Genomic DNA, 25,000 nt, shown 5'->3' with positions numbered 1-25,000 from the left:
TTCTCGTCCTCTCTGTCCTCCAGTAAGGGCTACACGGATGTGGTGAAGGTCCCCGAGGGTTCGACGCACCTCAAGGTCCGCCAGTACAAGGCGAAGGGCCAGTCCCGCTACACGGCGTACCTCTCGCTCCGGCGTCCCGGTGGAGAATACCTCCTGAACGGGAAGTTCATGATCTCCACGTCCGAGACCATCGTCCCCCTCAACGGCTCGGTCCTCAACTACACCGGCTGGAGTCAGCGGGACGAGGCCCTTCACAGCATGGGCCCCGGGGCCCTTCAGGAGAGCCTGCTGGTGCAGATTCTGGCCACGGATGCTAAGAAACCACTAGACATCCGCTATAGCTTCTTCATGCCTCGGAAAACGCCGATTCCGCCTCGGGTTTCCAACGTGGCTTCGCCCACCGCTGCCGCTTTGTCGTCGGCGGATTTGATGACGTTTACGACCGAGATTCCGACTGAGAGTCCGACGGGGCCGCGGTGGGTCACGGGACTGTGGATGACGTGCTCCAGAACTTGCAATACGGGTTGGCAAAGTCGCACGGTTCAGTGTAAAGACCCTCACGGGAAGCTTGTGAAGAGCTGCCCGCTCAGCACACGGCCGTCGGCCTTCAAACACTGCCTGATTAAGAAGTGCTGAGGATTAAAAACTTCACTGAACGCTCACGGACATGCAGTGGCGTTCGTATAACTCGTGCTCGAAACACAATCACTGTGGATTCTGCTAGTGTTCGCAATTTTGTGACTCGGACTAGGAGCTTTGGCTCTAGCCTCGAATGTGGCAACGTGTGGCCACGCCCCCTTGACAAAGCCACGCCCCTGATCCATATGACACGCCCCTCGAGTTCACACTGGCAGTCGCTGTAGTGTTCGACGGGTAACACTTTACAATAAGGTCCATTAGTTAACTTTAGCTAATGCATTATCTAACAATGAGCAATTTGGGTGACACATTATGGTTATACTTTGTCATTGTTACAATGTTATTATACATTTAAGTACTGAGTAATATTAATTAACTTTGTGTATTTACTATAGGGTTAGGGTTGGATTAGGATTTGGTTGAGGGTTAGTTGTATGTAATTATGCATAATTTACATAATTACACTGTAATAAGGACAGCTTAAAATAAAGTGTAGCCTACATTTGTAACAGTATTTATAGTGTCCTTGTTACATATGTTATATGTACTTACCATAGTAATAACAGTAAATTATGCATAATTACATGCAACTCACCCTCAACCAAACCCTAACCCTACAGTAAGTACATGTAGTTAATTAGGTTACACTTTATTTTAAGGTGTCATTGTTACAGCGTAATTATACATTTAAGTACTGAGTAATAATAATCAACTACATGTACTTACTATAGGCTTAGGGTAGGATTAGGGTTTGGTTGAGGGTTAGTTGCATGTAATTATGCATAATTTACTGTTATTACTATGGTAAGTACATGTAACATATGTAACAAGGACACTGTAAAATAAAGTGTTACCGTTAAATAATATTACTCAGTACTTAAATATATAATTACACTGTAACAATGGCACCTTAAAATAAAGTGTAACCCATCTTTTTTAACGTTTTTTAATGAAAATACAACTGTTAATAGTTAGCTCATGTTAGTTCAGATGCAACTTTTGATTTTATGAATAACATTAAGCTTAGGAAGTATTTGTAATTGATGTTAACTAATGTAGTTAACTAATGTTAACAAATGGAAGCTTATTGTAAAGTGTTACCGTTTGATGTTGATATTGATTCTGGTAGCACTTTATGTTAAGGTGACTGTACTTACTGTATTAATAACTGTAAATTATGCATAATTATAAGCAACTAACCCTAAACCAAACCTTAACCTTAACCCTATAGTAAGTAATATTACTCAGTACTTATTTGTGTGCTGTAACAACGTCACCTTAAAACGCTGGGTTACACTTTATTTTAAGGTGTCCGTGTTACAGTGTGCACAGTAAAAAACGTTGGGTTATTTGTTACACATATTGGGTCAATATGTTGGGTTATTTTTAACCCAACATTTTTAAGTGAGTAATTATGGATTTAAATACTGAGTATTAGTAATTAACTCCATGTACTTGCTACAGGGTTAGGGTCTGGTTTAGGGTTAATTGCATGTAATTATGCACAATTTATAGTTATTACTACAGTAATTACAGGTAACATGTGTAACAAGGACACTAAAAGAAACATTTTTACGAAACAGTGTAACCGTCATTTCGAAATCGACCACAGGGCTGCACGGTTAATCATGATTTCTGCTACTTTTGATTAATTAAGCATAATTGTCTGCGAAATTATAAATCCAAACATGAATCGTGTGGTTGCTGAATAAATGTGCGACAATACAACATCTTTTTGTTGTTGTTTTAATAGAATAACCTTAACATAATTTTGAATTATTAAAATTATTTTAGGAATTTCACTGTTTTGGCTTTTGAGAGAAGCTTTTTTAAGGTTTGTAACGTAACAAAACCCTGCGTATGATTATTTTGTGCTTGCATGAACGTGCAATAATACGCATTTATCCAAAGCTGCTTATTCTGATGAAATTTTGCAATTGAGAACAGTCGTGATTCAAGTCTCGGTTATGATTTTTGAGCGTAATAATGGTGATTATCATATTATCGTAGAGCCCTGCTCGACTGTGTCAGCCTGCGCTCCCATTGGCTGTCACCGCATGACATCACAGCTCATTTACATGAAGCTGGACTGAGTTGAGATTGGTTGGCTCAACTCTCACTGAAAATGACTGTGTAAAGTAGTTTTGCGAATCACTGTCAGTGTGAACGTCGCTTTAAGGGTCGAGAAACCCCAGGGTCAGGAACGGAACGCTCAGTCTCAGAGGGTTTTTGATGAAGACTGAGATTGAGCTGATTCCCAGGGTCTGAGCTGATGTTTGTGCTGCGTTTGAGTCTTAAACTCCCCCAATGAACTGAGCTTCCCTTCTTTGCAATGGAAAAAGGAAACATGGCTCTGTGATTTAAATGTGTGTGCGTAATTTTCTCAGTTCAGGGCTCGAGGTGTGTGTGACACTGTGTGCCCTCGATACTCGCAATAACGCTGTTTACACGTCTGTGTTGTTCAGAGGAATGTTTGCAACACTTTACAATAAGGCCGTATTTGTTAACATTAACTAACTATCAATGCATCTTTTACAGCATTTAATGATCTTTGTCAATGTTAGTTACTAAAAAATACAATCGTGCATTGTTCATGTTAGTTCACAGTGCATTAACAAATACGATTTTTAATTTTAAATATGCATTAGTTAAAGGAGAACTCCGGTCAATTTTAACATTGAGCTAATTTTTTTGTACATTTGGAGTGCTGTCAATACAGAGAACAACGACAAAAATCGGTGTTGCCTACACCGTGTTATCCTCTTTTTAAAATTTGCACCCTGTTGACTTCAATGGGGCAAGTTTTAAACCTGCTTTTAGCCTCTTAACATCCTTGATGTGTCATTACAAGTGCACAGGTCATGTGAGTGATTCCTTCAGAGTGAACACGGGTGAATCTGACTGCAGTAGATGTGAAAGATATGAATAAAAATGATAATAATTCAGCCAGCGCTCATACCTGTATTTACATCCTGTTTTCGGTCAAAGTCCAAAGTAATCGATTGTCGAGTTCACGCGCGTGATCATAGGTACTAAACCAATGCGCGTGAACTCGACAATCGATTACTATGGACTTCGACCGAAAACAGGATGTAAATACAGGTATGAGCGCTGGCTGAATTATTATCATTTTTATTCATATCTTTCACATCTACTGCAGTCAGATTCACCGTGTTCACTCTGAAGGAATCACTCACATGACCTGTGCACTTGTAATGACACATCAAGGATGTTAAGAGGCTAAAAGCAGGTTTAGTACTTGCCCCATTGAAGTCAACAGGGTGCAAATTTTAAAAAGAGGATAACACGGTGTAGGCAACACCGATTTTTGTCGTTGTTCTCTGTATTGACAGCACTCCAAATGTACAAAAAAATGAGCTCAATGTTAAAATTGACTGGAGTTCTCCTTTAAGGTTGAAATTAACACTAGACCTATTTTTATGCACATTGTGGGATACGCAAAAAAAATTAAACGCTGAATAGAAACGGCAAGACATAAATTCTAAAAATGCACTCATGTGGCTTTGCCTCAGCGTCAGCTGTGATTGGACAACTGGAGTATCCAGCGGACCAATGGCGTCGCAGCGTCTCTAATGTTGGTTTGGTGTTTCTGAAAGTCGAAGTGTGTGATCAGAATGATTTGGTGTAATTCCCTCCAGAAGCGTCTCACACACACGAGTGTGTTCCTGAACACCAGCATCCGAACGCCAGAGAACATGACAGCGTTTACTGTGTTTCGCCTGATGCTCGAGACACACTCGTTTATGATGGAGGGAGAAAGAGAAAGATTGCAGAAACTCAGTTTTATTGCTGATATTCTGCACCAGGAAGAGATGATTTTGTTCTCTCGAACACATGAGATGGAAACACTGCAAATTATTATTCATTGCTAATGCTGTTAACTAAATATAACCTTATTGTAAAGTGTTACCACATGATTATTACAGTAAATATGGTTTCATATAGTCTACAACAAAAGTAAAACACTTTGAATGGACGTCTATGGGACAGGACATTGCACAGGGTTAAAGCCTGTAAACTAATTACTAGAGAAATGTGTTATTTGAACCTGCTTTTCTTCCATTGTTTTCCATGTAAACGTGTGTTTCTTCTTGCGTTTTTAAATGTAAAACCCCTTTTTGTGTGTGAATGGCCCCTAATGCTTCCGTTCTTGGTTGATGAACTGATATTTCAGGAGTTGAATTATATAACTTTGCACAGACCAGGAGAAATGTTTAACATGCTTTATGTTTAGGTTTGTATTTTAATGTGTATTCTGATGCAAACCCATAGACCTCCATTGTGAGTGTGTTACCGCGAACACAGTCTTTGAAACTGAAGTTGTTGGACACATGAGAGCAGAACATTGCTTTAAATCCTTTTACGCCTCAGTTCAACCTCGAAACACTGAAGCTGAATTAACAACGTTTTCACGCTTCATAGCTCAGTGTTATTTACATATGCAAACGCTCATGCAAATTAATGCAAATCACTCAGTATCACACGTATGATTTATATATGTGTGTTATTATGACCAGCAGAAAGTCAACGTGAATTCAGCATTGACTCTGTTTACTTCAACACGTGTTCACGCTCTTATTTTGAACGATTCATCAGGGACTTTATTCTAAATAGTCATAATAATGGTTCAGATTATTGCTTTTTCTCAGTGAATATCCCTGGAAATGCATCACAGAAGTGCAAACGCGCGTCACGTTGACTTTAAACCTGCTGAAGTCGATTAAGGTGATTCATTTCAACTGAATGAACTCATGTGATTCAATGTGTTTCCAAGATTTCATCTCTTTTCTCCATGTATATGCCGTACTGTTCTACCGTCTCAATGGGAAATGGCCGTTTCACTGAAAATACACAGCACTGATTTTATAATTTATTGTTTGTACAACTGGTATGTGAAAAAAAAAAAGAAAACACATGATGAATTTATTTATTGTTATGGTCATTTTGTCTCATAAATACTATTTAACTAGGAATATGAGTGAGCAGAATAGTTCCTCTTGAAGAAAATTGTGTTTTTTTAGCCATCTTCATGAATATATGTATATATAAAACAAAGCGCTATATTTAAAAGTTTGCATTTCATTGATTCATTTGTTGCCAATGTTGTTTCACTGTTTTAGTTCAAGGGAAAAGCTGTCATTATTTACTCACTCTCAAACTGTTGCCAAATGAGTTTCTTTTTAAGAACATATTTTGGACCCCATTGACTTCCATTGTATTATTTTTAAAAAAATTTCAATGGGGACCAGAAACTGTTTGGTTACCAACATTACTCTTTTGCAAGTGATTAAATGATGACATAGCCATCCCTTTAATATCTCTAACTTCTTAAATGAAACCAATAAACGGGCATCTCAGGTCGTTAAAGTAGTAAACGAGAGCAGAGGGTGATATTTATAACCCTTTATTAAACGTAACACTAAACACAATGCTTCAGTAAGTATTTCATCATCTTTTTCATCTTAAATCTTAAATGAGCAGTCTTGCTTTGAGAGCAACTTTAAACTGGAAGACTGCAAGAACTGATTTTAAATCCGATTTGATCAAGATCAAGAGGACGGGGCAAGTTTTCACTCCAGTTAATATTTTCTGGACTGGGTTTATAGGTGTAATTTCTGCTATTGAGCATCTCTGTTATTTCCCAGGAAATAAATGAATATTTTCAAAGTTCATTTAACACAATCTGGCCCTATGGGTAAGTTGTCACATGGTAACCTGGTATTTATCGACACTTATTTTGAGAATATCTTCATACACATCTCTGTACTAAAATGCATTATTGGCTATTTATGTGAAATTTAAACAGTGTGAACATTATATGACACCAAATAATACATTAAACACCAAAAAAAAAAAGCAGCTTTAAATCAGAGATTACAGCTCAATAAGCACAAAAACAACATATGATCAGTTTTTATTAAGAAAACAGACAGTTGGCATATACAAACAATAATTTAAAGCAAATAAATCGAATTTACGATAACCTGACCAGCTGACCATCAATCAAGACTAGACAAAGAATTAAAAAATATAAAAGTATACCGTCGGCCATATTGCAATACACTGTAAAAAGTGAACAGTTGGATCAACTTAAAACAATTACTTCAATTGGTAACACCTAAAGAAATGAAGTTTTCTCAACTTAAATTATTAGATTTTTCACGATAAAACGTGTTACCAATTGAAGTAATTTTTTAAGTTGATCCAACTATTCACTTTTTTCAGTGTAATTCAAAAGCATAAGATAAGGGATGCCTCGTATCATTCACACAATAATGTTAGCTTTATTCTGCACTCTCTCTTTATGAATACTCTCTATACTTGTTAACTTAATTCCCAACAGTTTGCCTGTCATTGTTACTACTTCTCTTAGTGATTTCTTCTGAGCCTCTGATGCATTATCATATGAGCAACTCAAACAGAAACACTTTCAATAAAAGCTCCATAAAACATCATAAGTACTCTGCAATGGGCATTAAAAGACAGTCGTTTCTTAAAGAAATGCGACCTCTGTTGTGTGTTCTTACTTACATAATCAGTCTAATTTGAGTTTATGATCCAAAACTATACCGAGGTATTTATAATTTAATTGAATTTGTTCCCCCATTACTGAGTGTAGGATGTGTTATATTCTGCTCTCTCACTCTAAAATCAATAACTATCTCCTTAGATTTGGAGGCATTTAAGAGGAGATTTGATTTCTCACACCAGTCAAGAAATCCAGTAAAGGCTCACTAAAGCAGAATCTTCTTGATAATAAATCTTGATACTTGATAATACTTGATAATAAATAATAAACTGATGGCGAATTACTCCACAAACATTGTTACATACTTGTTACTATATACTCTCTTTCATGAATTGTTTTATTAGTCACCACTACTGGATGAAACTGCTTTATCACTGCTTTCAGAACAAACTGTACTGAAGTCTGCAATAAAATATCAATATCAACTCTCAGCTCTTATCTGAGCTGCTCTTAAAGCTGGATGAAGATTGACTCGTTTCGCTGTTTTTATTTCTCCTAATGAATTTCTGGAGAAACACCTTGAAACGTGTCATGAAACCCACAGAGAAGAACTCCATAAGTCTCCTGATCTATAAAGGATCAATAACATTTCCTCTGACATCAAATCCTTTTCATTTAGACCACGTTCACACTGTAGTTAAATAGGGTGTCACTCCTGAGTATTTATTACAGAGTGTTTAATCTCGCTGTGTACACACACACACACACACAAACACACACACACGTCGCCAACAACAGCATTTATTTTAAAATCCGCATAATTGTGCACGAGCGTGAACTCTTTGTAGCGCCGAAACACTTGCACTACAATAAAAGAACATGACTTTTATTATAAAAGTAATAAAAGTGTAATTATGTATTTTGGTTGCCATGTTGTTTGTACATGACATATTGTTCAATCAAAAAAACACACTTGCACTATAATTCTACACTAGTTTTTGCTGCTGATCATAAATGATGCTGGAGCGCCACCTGCTGTCTGCTGGACATAACATTACTGTAAATACATTAAACACAGAAAACTGAACATTAACATTAACAAAAAACCGCCCCATTTACATTCTTATATCGTGTTTTAATTATAATTCTTTCCAAATTAATAATAAAAAATATATATTGTAAAAGTGTGTGTTTAACCTATACAGTGTGTAATGTTATCCTTTCTTCTTAAACTATTTTTATACCTGCACAATTATCATAGATGCAATTTTATTATCTGATATTAATTTAGAGACCTACCTATAGGCCTACTCTTTAAAAAATGCATTTAAAAAAAACTATTTCCATATTATGACTCTCTCGGTTGCAGCAAGAGCGAATGAACTGTTGTGTTCTGCTGCTCTCTGCTGGAGTTACACTGAACTTCCAAATCACACTAAAAGCATTTAAGGTGGACTTTCAACTCTCTGGACTTCAGGATTGACTGAAAATGATTTATTAGTTCATAATAAGTTGCATATGCACGCATAAATGAACGTATTGTTATATGTCACTCAAAGTCAGATACTCTGCATAAATGTTTAATGTAAGCATAATGTCTGAAGCATATGCTTCAGAACAATGAAATGTAAAGTTTTATTCTATAATGCCGGTGAATCTTCCTTTTCAGTAAGTCCACATTTGATATCCATTGTGGTTCTTTCATTCAGAACACTTTGGGTTTGTTCCCGGACGGCATGTAGACTAGGCTACTTTCTTTCAGAAGGTCACCGACCGCTTAAATTAAATTTGGCCCATTAAACACAAGACACAAACTATTTCCTCCGACACTGTGAGGCGGGAGCCATAATCCGCACATAATTAATTTTGGATGGAGTTCCTGCCCGACACAAGAAGCGTTTCTGGAGGAGAGGAGCCGGTCCACCTTAACAGCACCGCGGCCCGGTTTCTGTCAGGAGTTCTCTCAAAGTTATGAACAAACGTTCTTCCAGAAACGTTCGTTTAAAGTTATCTGGTCTTTAATAATTGTTTTCATGGAACGTTTTTCTCTTGTTGGACGTTTCAAATGTTACATTGAAATGTTACAACTAACATTTTGAAAGTTACTATTTGTTTTAGAACGTTCAGAGAACATTCAAAAGTAACTGTTTGCCGAGTGATACTTTAGAATGTAACGTTCGAATTTAAACATTTAAAAACCTGGAAGTTTAGAACGTTCAGAAAACATTCAGTACTTTCATGAATATGTACTGAGAACATATATATATATTGTCTTCACTCCTAGAGACAAAACTGTCATATTAGTGCACTTCATTCCCTCAGAATATGAATGGACTCTAAAAGTCGTGTAAATGCAGATAGATAAAGATTTCGAATGAGTAATAAAAGGGTCAGAACTGAAGTGTTGTCCTGTGATGATTGATGATTGTGGCTGAGCTCCAGCACTCTGTTACGCACTAGCTTCGGGTTCAGTGTGGATCAAAGGGGCTTCAGGAAAGGGGTGGTCCTGCACGGGAGCATATATAGAGAGACGCTTCTCACTTCTCAGACAGAAGGAGAGAAAGAGCTGAAACTCCAGGAGACAGTGAGGGAAACTCTCCACTTTTGATGGTTTTTAAGACTCGTCTTGTTTTCAACTGCTGCTAGAGACTGCGATTATTTTATTTATTTCCATTTGAAGCTCTGGATTGGTACCTGTTGCAGTTTTCTGGTGATTCGGGAGTCAAATTCTCAAAAAAACTAAAACTTTTTAAGGATTTCCATCGGGTGTATCATTTTATTTGTCTTTCACCCAACAGGAATATAATGTCTTTTTTGCGCGTCGTTCTGGGTTTGGTTGCAGCCCTGTGCGTAAACGCGGCGCAGAGCGCGTGGGAGGAGAGCACGGTGGTGCCGGTTCGGCTCGACTCGCACGGCACCGAACCGACCCATTCAGCAGAAGCACGGGAAAAGGAATCCGAGAAACGCATCTATCGCTTGGACGTCTTTGGACATCGGATGGAGTTGCTGCTGGAACCGGATCAGACCTTTTTAGCGCCTGGGTTTGTGTTCCAGATGGTGGGGAAACCGGAGTCCGAGGAGTTTGACAGCGCGGGACAGGCGCGGTGCTTCTTCTCGGGGTCCGTGAACGGAGAAGAACTTTCCGCTGCGGCGATCAATCTGTGCAATGGACTGCGGGGCGGTTTCTATGTCGGGGGCGAAGAATACTTCATTGAACCCGCAAACACCACCGGACAGGCTTCAGATGGAGACATCCATGTCATCCGCAGGAGAAAACGGGGGTTGTTGGCTGAGGAGAACGGGTCTAAGTGTGGGGTGAACGAGGAGGAGGAACGGGTCTCCGAGAAACCATTTGCAACCAAATCCGATACAGAGCCATCTGAGTCTAAAGGTAAATATTGCAGAATAAAACTTCATTTTTTATCTATCTTGTATCTATACTACAGACGTTTATTAGGCTATTATAGAGACTGAGATGATTTCCCGGTAATATTTCATGCACGCCTCCGGTAACCCGAATAAACTCGGTGACTCCGCGTCATTCGGCGCGCGCTGGCGCATGAGGAGCGAATTAAGCAGGTTTAAAAGTCCTGCGTCTGTCTTAACCTTTTACGCGCCAAATCGCGTAAAAGTCGAGTGCTATTTGCACAGATGCAAGACTTAAAGAATACGCGCTTTTCTAAAGTACACTTCAGAAGAGCCTTCTCCAAAAAAAGCGAGGCGAGGGTTAACTTGGAGAGGGCAGAAATCTCTCCACATACGCAGGAGGAGGGAAGGGGACGTGGGTTGGGGGAGGTGGGAGGTGGGACTGGGGAGAGAATGGGCTTGGGTTGGAGAGACGTGGAAGTTCTCCTCCTGGTACCGCATGTTGCGCAGATCCGCACCGGAGGACTTGTATTGTATTTCCGCCAACGTTTCTCGTGAAAGTGCGCAAGTTTTGGAGAGGTTATTAGCAGGGCGGAGCAGAAGCTTAGTCAAATAAAGAAGCAAGCAAGCATTAACTCCCAATAGCTTTCCATCTTTTTAAGGACACACTTTTTAAGGACACACACACACTCTCTCTCTCTCTCTCTCTCTCTCTCTCTCTCTCTCTCTCTCTCTCTCTCTCTCTCTCTGTAGTTATTAGGTTATTAGACACCATCACATCTCACTTGCAATAAAATTGCGTTTATGTTTATTAGCGTTCTGACGCGTATATGCACACTCATTTTTGGCATTGATGTTTCCATTAAGGAAACATTTAACAGTAATGGAACATTTCCAGTGAAAAAAGTCCTTTAGATTATTCAAATGTTCTTTATACAAAGAAAGAAGGTACTTTGAGGAGCCAAAAATGGTTCTTCAATGGCATCACTGCAAAAAAAAAGGAAAAAAGAAAAAAAACCTATTTTGCAATCTTTATTGTTAAGAGTGTACTCATAAAAGTACATTTGGCATCTAAACGCATCTTTCAATTTCAATTAAACAGACCAAAATTATTGATTACATCATCTTGCACTCACAGGCATATATAAATGTATGTCCAATAAAATGCACTCTGGAATGAGAATGTCCCTCCCCTTTATATCACATGACACCAACTAGCAATAGGAAGCAGGAAATTGTGATCAAACTAGGGCTGTGCAACGATTGTACGATGTAAATCAAGTTCAAATAAAGAAAAGACCATGCTTTTGATCATCAACATGGGAAAAGTAATTTCATGAGTTTTTTTAAAAAGAGTGCCCTAAGACTGAATATGATTTAATATGAATATGTCTTCCTTATCCTCCAGCACACCACAGATCCCGTCGCTTTGTGTCCACTCCTCGTTATTTGGAGATCATGATTGTGGCAGACCAGTCAATGGCAGAGTTTCATGGAGCTGGGCTCAAACCTTATCTGCTGACCATCATGGCGGTGGCGTCCCGTCTGTATCGACACCCTACCATTCATAACTCCATCACTCTGGCAGTTGTGAAGCTGCTGGTGGTGTATGATGAAGAGCACGGCCCCCAGGTGTCCACCAATGCGGCGCTTACCCTGAGGAACTTCTGCCAGTGGCAAAAGCAGCACAACCCATCAAGTGACCGGGACCCGGAGCACTACGACACTGCAGTGCTGTTCACCAGACAGGTAAATCTCACTTAATACACCACACCTGGTTTCATCTGAGTATATTATGTGCCATGGCTCATATTTGTGAATTGTGCAGGATCTTTGTGGAGCTCATTCTTGTGACACTCTGGGGATGGCGGACGTGGGAACCGTGTGCGATCCTGATCGGAGTTGCTCCATTGTGGAAGATGACGGCCTGCAGGCATCCTTCACCGTAGCACATGAGCTTGGTAGGTACATCCCCATGTTTCTATATGTAAGCAATAAGGTACTCGAGGCTAGTGCTGTATTGTGAATAAGTCACGGCTGAAGGGCGTTGTTAGGCTCGACGTGAAGCAGAGTATCGTGTATTCAAGATACAGCATTAGCATCGAGTACCTTATTGCTTTTATAAAACGGTTACCACACAATACAAATATTAAAGCCCAAAAAAATATATAAATGCAAATTTCATGAAGTAAAACCACTAAAAGCCTTCCTTCCGCTGGAAAAAATAGTCCCTGACTGTGAACAGTAACAAAAGTTACATTATTTCGCCTTTAGATGGCGGCAAAGACTGTGAGTGAGTCAGTCAGTAGAAGAAGACTTTTATATTGAAAAGAATGAAACTTGTGAACACGGAGAAGCAAGACGCAACTGACAAATGACTAGCGTGTCGGATGTGGGAAAACTCCTTAAAACTGTTAAAAGGACAAGATATCGCAGCGGAGGTATATTGCTAGGGGTGTTGTGTAGTGATACATAGAACCGTTGGGTGAAGCGGTCGTGTTTTATCGTGATTCAAACACAGCTATTGACCAATCAGAATCAACGACTGGAACTAACCGTTTTATAAAAAACTGGTGAACAAGTATGTGTAGTCAATAATGATTGATCAATAATGATTGATCAATAATGTCAATAATGATTTCTCCTGTAGGTCACGTGTTCAACATGCCGCATGACGATGCCAAACAGTGTGCCAGTGTCAATGGTGACCAGTGGAGCGCCCACATGATGGCCTCGACCTTGTCAAATCTGGACCAGCTTCAGCCCTGGTCTCCTTGCAGTGCCGTGATGGTCACATCATTCCTGGATAATGGCCATGGTCAGTGTTTACTGGACAAGCCCCAGAAGCCTCAGCAGTTGCCCCAAGCTCTGCCAGGTTTGGTTTACGATGCCGACAGACAGTGCCGTCTCACATTTGGAGAGGAGTCCCAGCACTGTCCTGACCTGAGCACCACTTGCGCTGCACTTTGGTGCACCGTCACGACTTCAAATGGACTCCTGGTCTGCCAAACCAAGAACTTTCCGTGGGCCGATGGGACGTCTTGCGGGTCTGACAGCTACTGTATGGCAGGACGATGTTTGAGCAAGGCTGAAGCTGCCAGATATCAGGTAAACACCATTTGGTTACCATTTGTTGACAGAAATAGTGTAATTCTGATTTGTTACTGACAATGTCTTGTTTCTTTTAAAGACTCCAGTCAATGGAGGATGGGGAACCTGGGGACCTTGGGGAGATTGCTCACGTACCTGTGGAGGAGGTGTGCAATACTCTTTTAGGGACTGTGACGATCCCCAACCCAAAAATGGAGGGAAATACTGTGAGGGCAAGAGGATTCAGTACCGCTCCTGCAACACCGAGACCTGCCCTGATAGCAATGGTAAGGGATGGTCTTGTCACTGTTCCTGCAACCAATGCAACCATATGCAAGCTGCTTTATACTCAACTGTATTTGTTTGCACAGGTTTGACCTTCCGTGAGGAACAGTGTTTGGCCCACAATGACATCTCCTCTCAGGTGTCATTCGGCTCAGGAGACGGTGTCGAGTGGGTGCCGAAGTATGCAGGAGTCTCTCCTAAGGACCGCTGCAAGTTGGTGTGCCGGGCAAAGGGAACCGGGTACTTCTTCATTCTGAAGCCAAAGGTGAGTGTCTCTATTACCCTCATCAAGATTTGATCTAATAATGGTTTGGTGGAGGCAAGGCCAGTGTGTAATCCGAGGTTCTCTCCAACGTAGGGGTGTAGCGATACCCTCATGTCACGATTCGATACATAACATGATACTGAACTCAGGATACGATATTATTGCGATACTCCAAGACATATGATAAAATGTGGATTAAAATGCTAAATTTAATATTACATTGTGGGTGTAAATGAATAGGCTTGGACTTGGTGCTGGAAACCCAAAGCACAGGACAATAGAGACACCAGAATAAAAATATTTATGATTCTGAAGCTGAAAATACAGAATTATTTTAGATGAATATGCTTGACCTAGATATATTTAAAATGAATGTAGGCCACTTTTTACTGTTAACATCAGACATTTGCCATTATCAGGACACACAAATATTCCCCCATTGCATTATTATACATTATATTCAACATTATATATAATATAGTTTAATATATATAATATAGTTTAATGTAGTACTGACACTAAAACTCTGAAAACTCTTGAATCTTTTTCTCACACAGTAATTTTTATTCTGGGTGAACTATCCATGATACATATTGTTGCGTTTTTGTATTGTGACACCCGTACTCCAATGCCTTCAGGTTGCCGATGGAACACCATGCACTCCAGATTCAACCTCAGTCTGTGTCCAAGGCCAGTGTGTGAAGGCCGGTTGTGATCGGGTCATTGGCTCCAACAAACGTTTCGACAAGTGCGGCATCTGTGGAGGAGACGGATCTACTTGCAAAAAAGTTTCTGGATCGATGGAGCGTTCCAAGTAAGTCCTCAACCTGTTACCAGTTCTCAGCAAGCAATTTTGCGTTTAAAAGACGTCTAATAGCCGTCCAAACACAGCCCAGACGTCTAGGCTAAAACAAAGCAAAATTTGGGCTGAAAATTTAATAGACTTCTAAACCATCGCCCAAGAATAGACTAGTCATCAATTAGATAACAAAGAAATTAAATGAGTGAAGAAATGAAACCAAACACCTTGTAATCACTGTTTACTTTGCTTACACAACGGAATATCATACATCTCGCAAGTTATTTTGGCAAAAACAACATGTAGCCAAATTCAAGGTTATTCTGGCTAGAAGTGGGTTACTCATAGCCGGACTATATCGGGTCTATAGTTAACCTAGACAGTGAAATGTCGGCTATTGCTTGCTGGATAGTTTAAGTTTTCCAACACACCTCCTCAGATTTCTGTTTATACTAACCTTTGCTTGTTTCTGCACTTTAGACCGGGCTACCAAGATATAGTGACGATTCCAGCTGGCGCCACACACCTAGACGTTAAGCAGCGCTCTCCCGGAGGCCGCCGGCACGACAATAGCTACCTAGCCGTTCGTCGGCAAGATGGCACATATCTACTGAATGGCGACTTTAAGCTGATGACTTTAGAGACTGACATCTCTCTGAAAGGCGCGCTTCTGCGATACAGCGGTTCCTCTGCACTTCTAGAGCGTCTCCGAAGCTTCGCTCCCTTACCTGAGGCTCTAACTATCCAGGTGTTGTCAGTCGGTGACTCCCCAAGACCTCGCGTAAAGTACAGCTACTTCGCTCCACGTCCAAGTGGGTCAAACCGGGCGTCCATTAACGCCATTAGCGTAGCAGGCGATGCCGAATGGGTCCTACGTGAGTGGGGACCCTGTTCGCAGACTTGCGGACGTGGGATCCAGAAGCGGGACGTTCTTTGCATTGATGCATATGGACGTCAGTCAAAAGACTGTCCTGAAGAACTGCGCCCTGCATCATCACAACCCTGTGCTCTTCAGGCTTGCCCATCCTGGCTCCTCGGGGAGTGGTCCGATTGTTCAAAAACATGTGGAAGAGGCTTTCGCAAGCGTCCATTGCGTTGCATCGGACACGATAATCGCACTTTGCCTAACGAGAGCTGCAACGCAAAAGATCGGCCACGACCTCTCCTGGATTTGTGCAACATGACTCCCTGTTGAAACTGAACACGTAACAACCTTGCAAGTTGGTGCCGACAAACACAGGTCTTTGGATTCAAAGGGTCTGAGACTGCAACCAAACTTCTTCCAGTGTGTCAAATCCCACCCATCCAACACTGGGTACTAAGCTGTGTCTTGACAGCTGTGATGGAGGATGAGAATACGAACACCTCTGCTGCTTTGGATGCTGATGTCATGCATGTTAGATTTTGAGTGTGCATGGGTGTGTCTGATGGATGATTAATGAACGGGTGCATAAAACAGCTATGCATTTGTACCGTCTGTCTGAGCTGGACTAGACAGATAGGTTTAAGTTGTCACAAGAGAGCATATATTGTCTTTAACCAGGGTCAAGAGCAGTACTGAGACAGAAGAGTTCATTAGTAGTGGTGTTTTAAATAAAACGCCCTCTAGTGGTTCTCCGTTTAAAAGTTGCACACTTTGGCTCAAAGCACATATTTAACAAATGCATTTTTCTTGCCAAAATCAACGCCATATTTCACCTCAGCTAGGCACACATGCTGCTAATCAAACACCACAACAGGTATTATGCATTTCCTCATAACTAAGTTTAACAATGCACATTAGCCTTACGTTTAGCTTCCTAGTTTGATATTTTCAGCATTTTGCAAAGCCATACTCGATCAAGAGGGATCAGATTTTTGAAGGGGGAGGGTGACCAAAGAGCATAGTTTCTACACCTGAGGAGAGAGTGTGTTTGTGTGTGTTTTTTAATGTGTGTGTGGGTTAGTTCTGTGTGATTGTGTCTGTGGAGATATGGTGAGGGACTTCTCTCCTACTACTACTTCATAAGTAATCCTCTCCTGCCTTCTGAGAAGGTGTCTTTGTAATGAGGTTTGTCTTTTTGTATAGAATATCCAAACGTTATTTATTTTTGTACAGCCCATTTAATATAATCTTGTTGCTTTTTTTTTTTTTTTATAAATATTGTATTTCTATTTGTTGTTATTATTATTGTTGTTTTTGAAATAACTGAAGGATGTAGATTATATTAAAGTATTTATACGATATCTATGATCTTAGGTTTATGAATAAAGTATCACATTGATTTGTGGATCAAAAACTGATTTGTTTGGCTTATTTTGGGCGTGGCTGCCGAGTGTAAATCCTGGTCTGAGGACCTCTAGGGGTTGATGAAGGTACTGTAGGGGTGGACTGACACAAAAAGTGTATTTCACTATGTATAATGATATTTTTAATGTGGGTAATTTGTTATGAATGGATATTTCACTTTATATTTCATATTTAAACAAATGCAAATCAGTTGCACAATAAATCCAGCACAAGGTAAAATAAGAGAAACCAATTATTTATTATTAATTGATTAATAAAATGCGGATAATTGCAAAGTAAAGCAAAACAGTTTAGCAGGAGGGATATAAGTGTAAGGTATACCAATATCAGACATTACAACTTAACTTTAATAGCCTGAACACAAAGTTATGCATTGTTTGACAAAGTACAAAATAATTTTTTGTCGCACATGCGACTGATTTTCATCGACTTTAGTTCAGCTTTTAATACAATACGGCCAAACACTCCTGCTGAAACTGTGTAACCTTGGACTGAACAAGTCATTATGTTACTGGATATTGGACTTTTTAACCAACCGTTCTCACTCTGTGAAAATAGGCGAGCATGTTTCTAACACCATATATATCAATACCGGTGCCCCTCAGGGTTGCGTGCTCAGTCCACTACTCTACACACTTTACACACATGACTGATCCGCCTCCTTCCCCACTAACCACATCATTAAATCTACTGACGACACAACCGTGCTCGGCCTCATAACAAACAACGATGAGACGGCATACAAGGAGGAGACTGAACTACTGGCAGAGTGGTGTAAAAAGCATAATCTGGTACTTAACATCAAAAAGACAAAAGTCTAGTCAAGTCACTTTCATTTATACAGCGCTTTTAACAATTTAGATTGTTTCAAAGCAGCTTTAAAGTGATAATAGGAGATTACAGTAACAGAGATTGTTTAGGCTTTACAGCAGCTCTAGAATAAAGTTATTGTCCAGATAAAGTTTTGATTGATTCACTTCCATTGTAAAGATCATTAGTTATTAACTTAGGGGCCGCTAACACACACCGTTCGAACAGAAAACACTTAAGTTCTCTCTGCGCAAACTTTAAAAACACGAACCTGTGGGAACGCTGATGGCGTGCACATGCGTATTACGTGTTAGGTTTGCATGTTTGAATATATATGAAGAGTTCAGATGCAAAAGCCTCTAAGTGCCATCTGAAATTTTCTTCTAGAATGATCATTTTTATCAAGCTTGTAAATTTAAGTTCAGTAATGTCACTTAAATGACAACTAATAGGTAATTTGCATTGCCATTTAAGTGAAATTACTGAACTTAAATATACAAGCTTGATTCAAATGATCATTCTAGAAGAAAATTTCAGATGGCACATTGGCACCTAGAGGCTTTTGCATCTGAACTCTTCATATGTTTGCAGGCGTGCAGTCCTTCTACAAACCAACCCTCAACAAACTACAAGTCTTGCCTTAAAATTTATAATACAGAATTTTTATCGCTTGAACCGGAATCATTCCGACAACGTTTTATTTCTTTAACAAAAGAAATCATAGTTGACTTTCGTAAATCAAACCACCTTGGTCACTTGGAGGCAGTTGAGAGGGTGAACAACTTTAAATTCCTGGGTGTCACTGTGTTGGAGGATCTGTCCTGGGGCAGTAGCATCACTTCAGCTGTAGGGAAGGCCCAGCAGCGGCTCTTTTACCTGAGGAAGCTGAAAAGAAAAGAGCGAAACTCGAGGCCCGCACAGAGCAGGGCGAGTAGGACCCGGGTGGAGGGGTTACATTGGTGCCGTGACCCGGATGGGAGTGAGGTTTAGGGGGGTGAGTGTAACGGAGGCCAGCTAGTAGTCGCTGTGCGAGTAAACCTCACCTCACACAGTCTTTAGCCTCCTTGTTTGAGCGCCAGACTCTCACACCGGAGACCCGGGTTCGAGGCCCGCACAGAGTGGGGCGAGTAGGACCCGGGTGGAGGGGTTACATTGGTGCCGTGACCCGGATGGGAGTGAGGTTTAGGGGGGTGAGTGTAACGGAGACCAGCTAGTAGTCGCTGTGCGAGTAAACCTCACTCCTCTGATCTCAATAGGTGCTCTAGTGCTAGAAGCTGCAGTCTTTAGCCTCCTTGTTAGGGCGCTTTCACACTAGCACTTTTGGTGCGCACCTGGGTTCGAATGACGTCAGAGTTTGGTTCGTTTGGATGATGTGAATGCTGTCTTCCGAACTCGGGTGCGCACCCGCGAAGTCCGATTAAAAAGGGTGGTCTAGGGAACGGTTCATGTGAACTCCAGTACAGTTCGCTGCTGATATGAACGCAATCGTACCATATCGCGGAAGTGAACCGCTTTTGATGACGTTAATGTAATAACGTTAGCTCTTTCGTGCGTGTGTGCGTGCGTGTGTGTATATACACTCACCCTGATGAAAAGCGGGATTGACACATTGCAAGCAGAGAGAGATGATTTCTGCTTGTCTCCGCAAAAAATTGTCTTCGGCGGACAGCCCGCTGTCTTTGGAATGATTTTAGTACTGTTGCGGCAGACAGACGCAAGTGTGTTTCTGTATCTCTTCTTTGAAAACAAAACCAAAGATTCAAAAAAAAAAGAAGAACAAATGTGAAGCGAGCAATTCTATCCATTTTGACGCCTTTTCATTCATAGCGGTTACCAAGCAACATGATTATGCGCCAGGTGCAGCTTGATGACGCTAGCGTACCGCGATTCGGATACATATAATGTGAACACAGTCCATGGGGGGCAGGGGGCAGGGGGCAGGGGGCAGGGGGAGGGGGAGGGGGGAGCAATCGTACTCTGGTTCGGAACAGGCAATCGAACCAAGTGTGAAAGCGCCCTTAGAGCGCCTGACTCTCACGCCGGAGACACGGGCTCGAGGCCCGCACAGAGCGGGGCGAGTAGGACCCGGGTGGAGGGGTTACATTGGTGCCGTGACCCGGATGGGAGTGAGGTTTGGGGGGGTGAGTGTAATGGAGGCCAGCTAGTAGTCACTGTGCGAGTAAACCTCACCTCACACAGTCTTTAGCCTCCTTGTTAAAGTGCCAGACTCTCACGCCAGAGACACGGGTTCGAGGCCCGCACAGAGAGGGGCGAGTAGGACCCGGGTGGAGGAGTTACATTGGTGCCGTGACCCGGATGGGAGTGAGGTTTGGGGGGGTGAGTGTAATGGAGGCCAGCTAGTAGTCGCTGTGCGAGTAAACCTCACTCCTCTGATCTCAATAGGCGCTCTAGCGCTAGAGGCACAGTCTTTAGCCTCCTTGTTAGAGTGCCCGAATCTCACGCCGGAGACCTGGGTTCGCGGCCCACACAGAGCGGGGCGAGTAGGACCCGGGTGGAGGGGTTACATGTGTACACCTCCACCTGTCTGCGTAGGACACACAACATCATGAGAGATGGGTTCCATCCAGCACATGGCTTGTTCCGCCTGCTACCATCGGGCAGGAGGTACAGGTCTCTTCTTCAAGCCAGAAACACCAGAATGGCCAACAGCCTCTACTCCCCGGGCAGTGAGACTGCTGAATAAGCACCGTTCCCTTCTCCCTCCTCCTCTCACTTAATCCACTCACTTAACATTATCCAACAATTGCAATAACTGTGAACTGGACTTTGCATTGATGCAGCACACACAATTATACACATTTTCTGGTTAATAGTGATTCTTCGCCTCATATACCCTTTTTCTTGTTGTTATATGTGTCTTTGCCCTGTTTTGTGCTACTTTTGATCTCACTTAATCCATGTATTATGCATATTATATAATTGCAATAACTGTGAACTGGACTTTGCATCGCTGCAGCACACACAATTATACTAATTTTTTTCCTGGTTACTAGTGATTTTTCACCTCATATACCATTTTCCTAGTTGGTTATTTGTCGCTGTGCCCTGTTTACAAAATATGCTATCTTGCACTTCATGAAATTGCACTGTCGATTGATGCTCTAATGTAATCTCGTTGTCTCATTGCAATGACAATAAATTATTATTATTATTATTATTAAAAGTCCACTGGGCCAAATTAAATCAATTAAATTAAATTAATTCAGATGTATTTATTAGTACTCTCAACAGCTGTACGACTGGCACTTTCAGCAGCACAGGTAATAATCACATCACTGGCCATAACGAGGAAGTCTTTAGTTATATAACAAGCTTTAATAATTCAAGAGGACACTGTTGGGTTTAGTCATTATGTTACAAGGGTGGTTCAAGTGGAAGCGCTTCTGCTGAATAATTCATACAACCAACCGCCCTGCAAAATAATCTGTGACTTCGAGTTCACACACCATGATAGCAGGGCCTCTTCTATCTCTGACTGTCTGAAAACTACACAGGGTGAAACAAGCAAGATGTAAATGTAAATATGTAATATGCATATACTCAGTAATGTTAAATTTTAAGTTAATAATGTTCTCAAAACGTTAGCACAAAAACCTTATCTACACATTGTTCATGTAACTTTTTTTCTGAAACATTTTAGCAGGATAATAATCTTTAAAATGTTGCTATTTCAGAATCGGAATGTTCAGAGAACATTCAAAAGTAACATGTTTGCAACATGATAAAATGGAATGTTCCCTTAAAGGACAAGTTCGGTATTTTACACTTAAAGCCCTGTTTACAGATCGTTTCTGATGAAATAGAACGGTTAAGATTAAAATGTGGACACATGCTGCTGTCCCGAGAATTTTAGGTTTATTTCGCTTTCCCCCCCACCTACACAATGGCAGCCTATGGGCACTGGAACAGTCCTTCATAAAACGCATTAAACTTTCGTTTACAAAGACGTGAAACTCACCGAGTGGTCAGGGGTGTTCAATGATATGCTCACAAAAAAATCGCTGCAAAAGATGCTTTCCAACAGGTGTTTTACCATTCGTTGTAAAACTGTGGACCTATTTTTCCAAACGTCTCACACCCGTAGATTCTTCCGTTGAGAGCTTGAATAATAAACACTCCAGCCCAGTTGGTGGCGATAATGCACCTTTGCCAATTACAAGCAAACCACTGGCATTTAATTGAATACACAGAAGAAGCAGAAGAAGAAGCGGCGGAGTAATACCGTACCTCACAGCACATCCAATACAAGTCAATGGAGTTGGACAAAAACTACGATAAAACCTGTTGGAAAGCATCTTTTGTAGCGATTTTTGTGTGAGCATATCAGTGAACACCCCTGACCACTCGGTGAGTTTCACGTCTTTGTAAACGAAAGTTTAATGCGTTTTAGGAAGGATTGTTCCAGTGCCCATAGGCTGCCATTCTGTAGGTGGGGGGGAGAAGCGAAATAAACCTAAAATTCTCGGGACAGCAGCATGTGTCCACATTTTAATCTTAACCGTTCTATTTCATCAGAAACGATCTGTAAACAGGGCTTTAAGTGTAAAATACTGAACTTGTCCTTTAAAGTCTCCATGTGGTGAAAATCCAGCTTTTAATGTTGTTTATATGTCTATGTGGTGTTTTTAATATGCTTAAAGACAAACCATGTGTAAATGCATAAGTCGACACAATTGTTGAGTATTTTCTCCTTAAAACTGCAGTGAACCAAAGACAGTCTCAAAAACACGCTTTGAAATCGCTGGTGTTTCTGACGTCACAAACTACCTTGTAACCAATCAGATCAACGTGTGATCGTCAACCAGTGGATCTCTGAGCTGAGTGAGTCAGTGGAGGCGGGGCTCATTTGCATATTCATAGAACCGCGAATACTAAATGTGACAAGGGTGTCCAGTTACATTCAAGATATTTTTAGGCATGAAGAATTTTTTTCAAGGTTATAAAGTTTAAATATGTCATTTTGGTGATCAAGGATAAGTTTTAAGGGATACAATTATTGACTACAGGGGACTTTAACATTTGCATATAGCCAAAACATTTTTAAAAAACTGTGTTTTCAACATTTAGAGAACATTCAAATGGCTTAATTGGGATCTTATGTCAACCACTATGTTATTATGATCGAGTTGGTTATTGAACCCACTATAGATAGGCTATGACTGTAAGGGTGCATTTCGGATGCACGTTTTTATGGTGAGTTTCCCCAACTCTGAGTTTGTTTACATCCTGATTTGAGAAAAAAAGATGACCAACATTATTGTTTCCTATAGGCCTATCTTTTTATACAGATTAAGATGGATACATTATGAAGCCTCGGGTCTATAAATCCTATCTGAAGCTCGTGTTTATGAGGTGCTCTTGTTTACTCTTCATGTTTGGTTCAGGTCAGGGATGTTGAAATGCACACAAAGAGGATTCGTGAAAACACGATCGAGAGACCTAAATATAGACTCACTACAGCGAGAAGATGATGCCGCAATTTGCAGCTATTGAAAAGAGCCAACGCGTTCCCAGAATGATCGTGCGGCTCGTGTGTTGTTCCTGATGATGATGATGAGGATGAAGATGATGATTATGATGAGTCGTGACTGTGGATGGAGGAGGGCGGCTCTTCTTCATTCGCATCCAGACTGACAGACAGAAGTTCCTGGGGGAGGGGATCGAGCGAAGAAAAGAAAATAGCGCAAGGAAGAAGTTAAAGACAAAGAGGAAGGAGCCAAAGGAGAAGTTCTGAGAGACGCGTGGAACACGTGGAGCGTTATGGATTAAAGCGTTCCTTTATTTTAAGCGTCTGAGACTGACAGTCAGACCAACACAGACCCATCATCGGTTCGTTTACAGTGAGATTTAAGACATTAACTATCAACTAACATGTGGAAGTTGGTTAGACGCGTTTGTTTTCCATGAATCTACGGGAACATTATGGAAAATCCGAGTTTACAGAAGAGTTGGAAGTTCGTGCGGGACTCGCTGCTGCTTTGCTTATTCACCGGTAACGTATATATTTCAGAAGTTACACACAAACAACCAGGAAGTAGTTCAATGAAACATTTAATTGCTCGTTTTACTTAAATGGTCTAAATGAAAAATAAACAAAAAAAGTTAGGCTACTTATGAGTTTTGATCAACTTTTTGACACCACCCAGTTAAAACAACCCAGTAACATTTATAGAACGTTTTTTACGAGTTATTCTGGTCTTTATAAAGTTCTTAAAAAACTAAGAAAAAAAAAACACTATTTATGTATATCGTTGATTGTCGACGTCTATTTTTATTTTATTTTAAATGTTAGGCTAGGCTTCTACTTTTTTCAGAACGTTCAGAGAACAATAAAAAGTAACGTTCTATACAATGGAACGTTCGCGTAACCAAACAAAACGTTTCGAATGTTCAGAAAACATTCAGAACTAACTTTATTATAACGTTATTTTCTTTCTGTTAGCTGGGTATGTTTAAAAAAACGTTATAATGCTCATTTAACTAGCGTATAATGCTGCCATGGTATTCTTTGAAATACATTGTTATATTATAAATATGTTATATATATTGTTATATTGTGTAGTATTGGGTAAATATCATGGCATGAACATCTGATCTCATCACAGTACTGCAACAACACTATCCATACAGACATGCAGTGTGTGTGTGTGTGTGCAGTAACATTTAAAGCACCAGTGCTTCTAAAGCGTCTTTGTCCCATAAGTGTTGACCGATGGGCCCCAGAGGTAAAGCGAGGGCCTCCAGGGGACCACCCAGTCTGCGGCCCCACAGCTTCTCGTCTGCTCAGATGCAAACAGACGCCACTCAAATTAAAGCCAAATTTTGGTGCTTCAGAAGACGTAATTACACCAATTATACTGTGATGACTGTGGGCAGGACAAGATCGCGCTGTAATGTGTACCAACAACAATCCTCATCCTTGAGCATGAGATGTACAGTCAAAAA

The 25,000-nt window shown here is 40.8% G+C and overlaps 4 protein-coding genes across 4 annotated transcripts in view; 3 read left to right on the top strand and 1 right to left on the bottom strand.

Annotated features, from left to right (window-relative positions):
* adamts5 (ADAM metallopeptidase with thrombospondin type 1 motif, 5 (aggrecanase-2)) overlaps window positions 1-1,230 on the top strand; it is a 29,039-nt gene extending 27,809 nt beyond the window's left edge. The window contains exon 8 of the mRNA XM_079846598.1: window positions 24-1,230. Coding sequence (XP_079702724.1) covers window positions 24-636 — 613 coding nt within the window. The 3' untranslated portion in view covers window positions 637-1,230. The remainder of the gene's footprint in view (window positions 1-23) is intronic.
* LOC307154265 (uncharacterized protein) overlaps window positions 1-25,000 on the bottom strand; it is a 217,571-nt gene that overhangs the window by 65,112 nt on the left and 127,459 nt on the right. The gene's annotated exons all lie outside the window — the stretch shown is intronic.
* Window positions 9,676-17,209, top strand: adamts1 (ADAM metallopeptidase with thrombospondin type 1 motif, 1). Its single transcript, XM_079863992.1, has 8 exons — window positions 9,676-10,520; window positions 11,904-12,244; window positions 12,324-12,456; window positions 13,146-13,603; window positions 13,686-13,872; window positions 13,957-14,135; window positions 14,774-14,949; window positions 15,415-17,209. The coding sequence occupies exons 1-8, from the start codon at window positions 9,935-9,937 to the stop codon at window positions 16,127-16,129; spliced, it is 2,775 nt and encodes a 924-aa protein (XP_079720118.1). The 5' UTR covers window positions 9,676-9,934; the 3' UTR covers window positions 16,130-17,209.
* The window catches only part of cyyr1 (cysteine/tyrosine-rich 1), a 7,840-nt gene continuing 6,432 nt past the window's right edge, over window positions 23,593-25,000 (top strand). The window contains exon 1 of the mRNA XM_079864022.1: window positions 23,593-24,047. Within this exon, the coding sequence (XP_079720148.1) occupies window positions 23,978-24,047 (70 nt within the window). The 5' untranslated portion in view covers window positions 23,593-23,977. The remainder of the gene's footprint in view (window positions 24,048-25,000) is intronic.

This window comes from Squalius cephalus, assembly GCF_949319135.1.
Source record: "Squalius cephalus genome assembly, chromosome: 2".
In the NCBI taxonomy this organism is placed as follows: domain Eukaryota; kingdom Metazoa; phylum Chordata; class Actinopteri; order Cypriniformes; family Leuciscidae; genus Squalius; species Squalius cephalus.
This window is presented reverse-complemented; position numbering and strand designations above follow the sequence as displayed.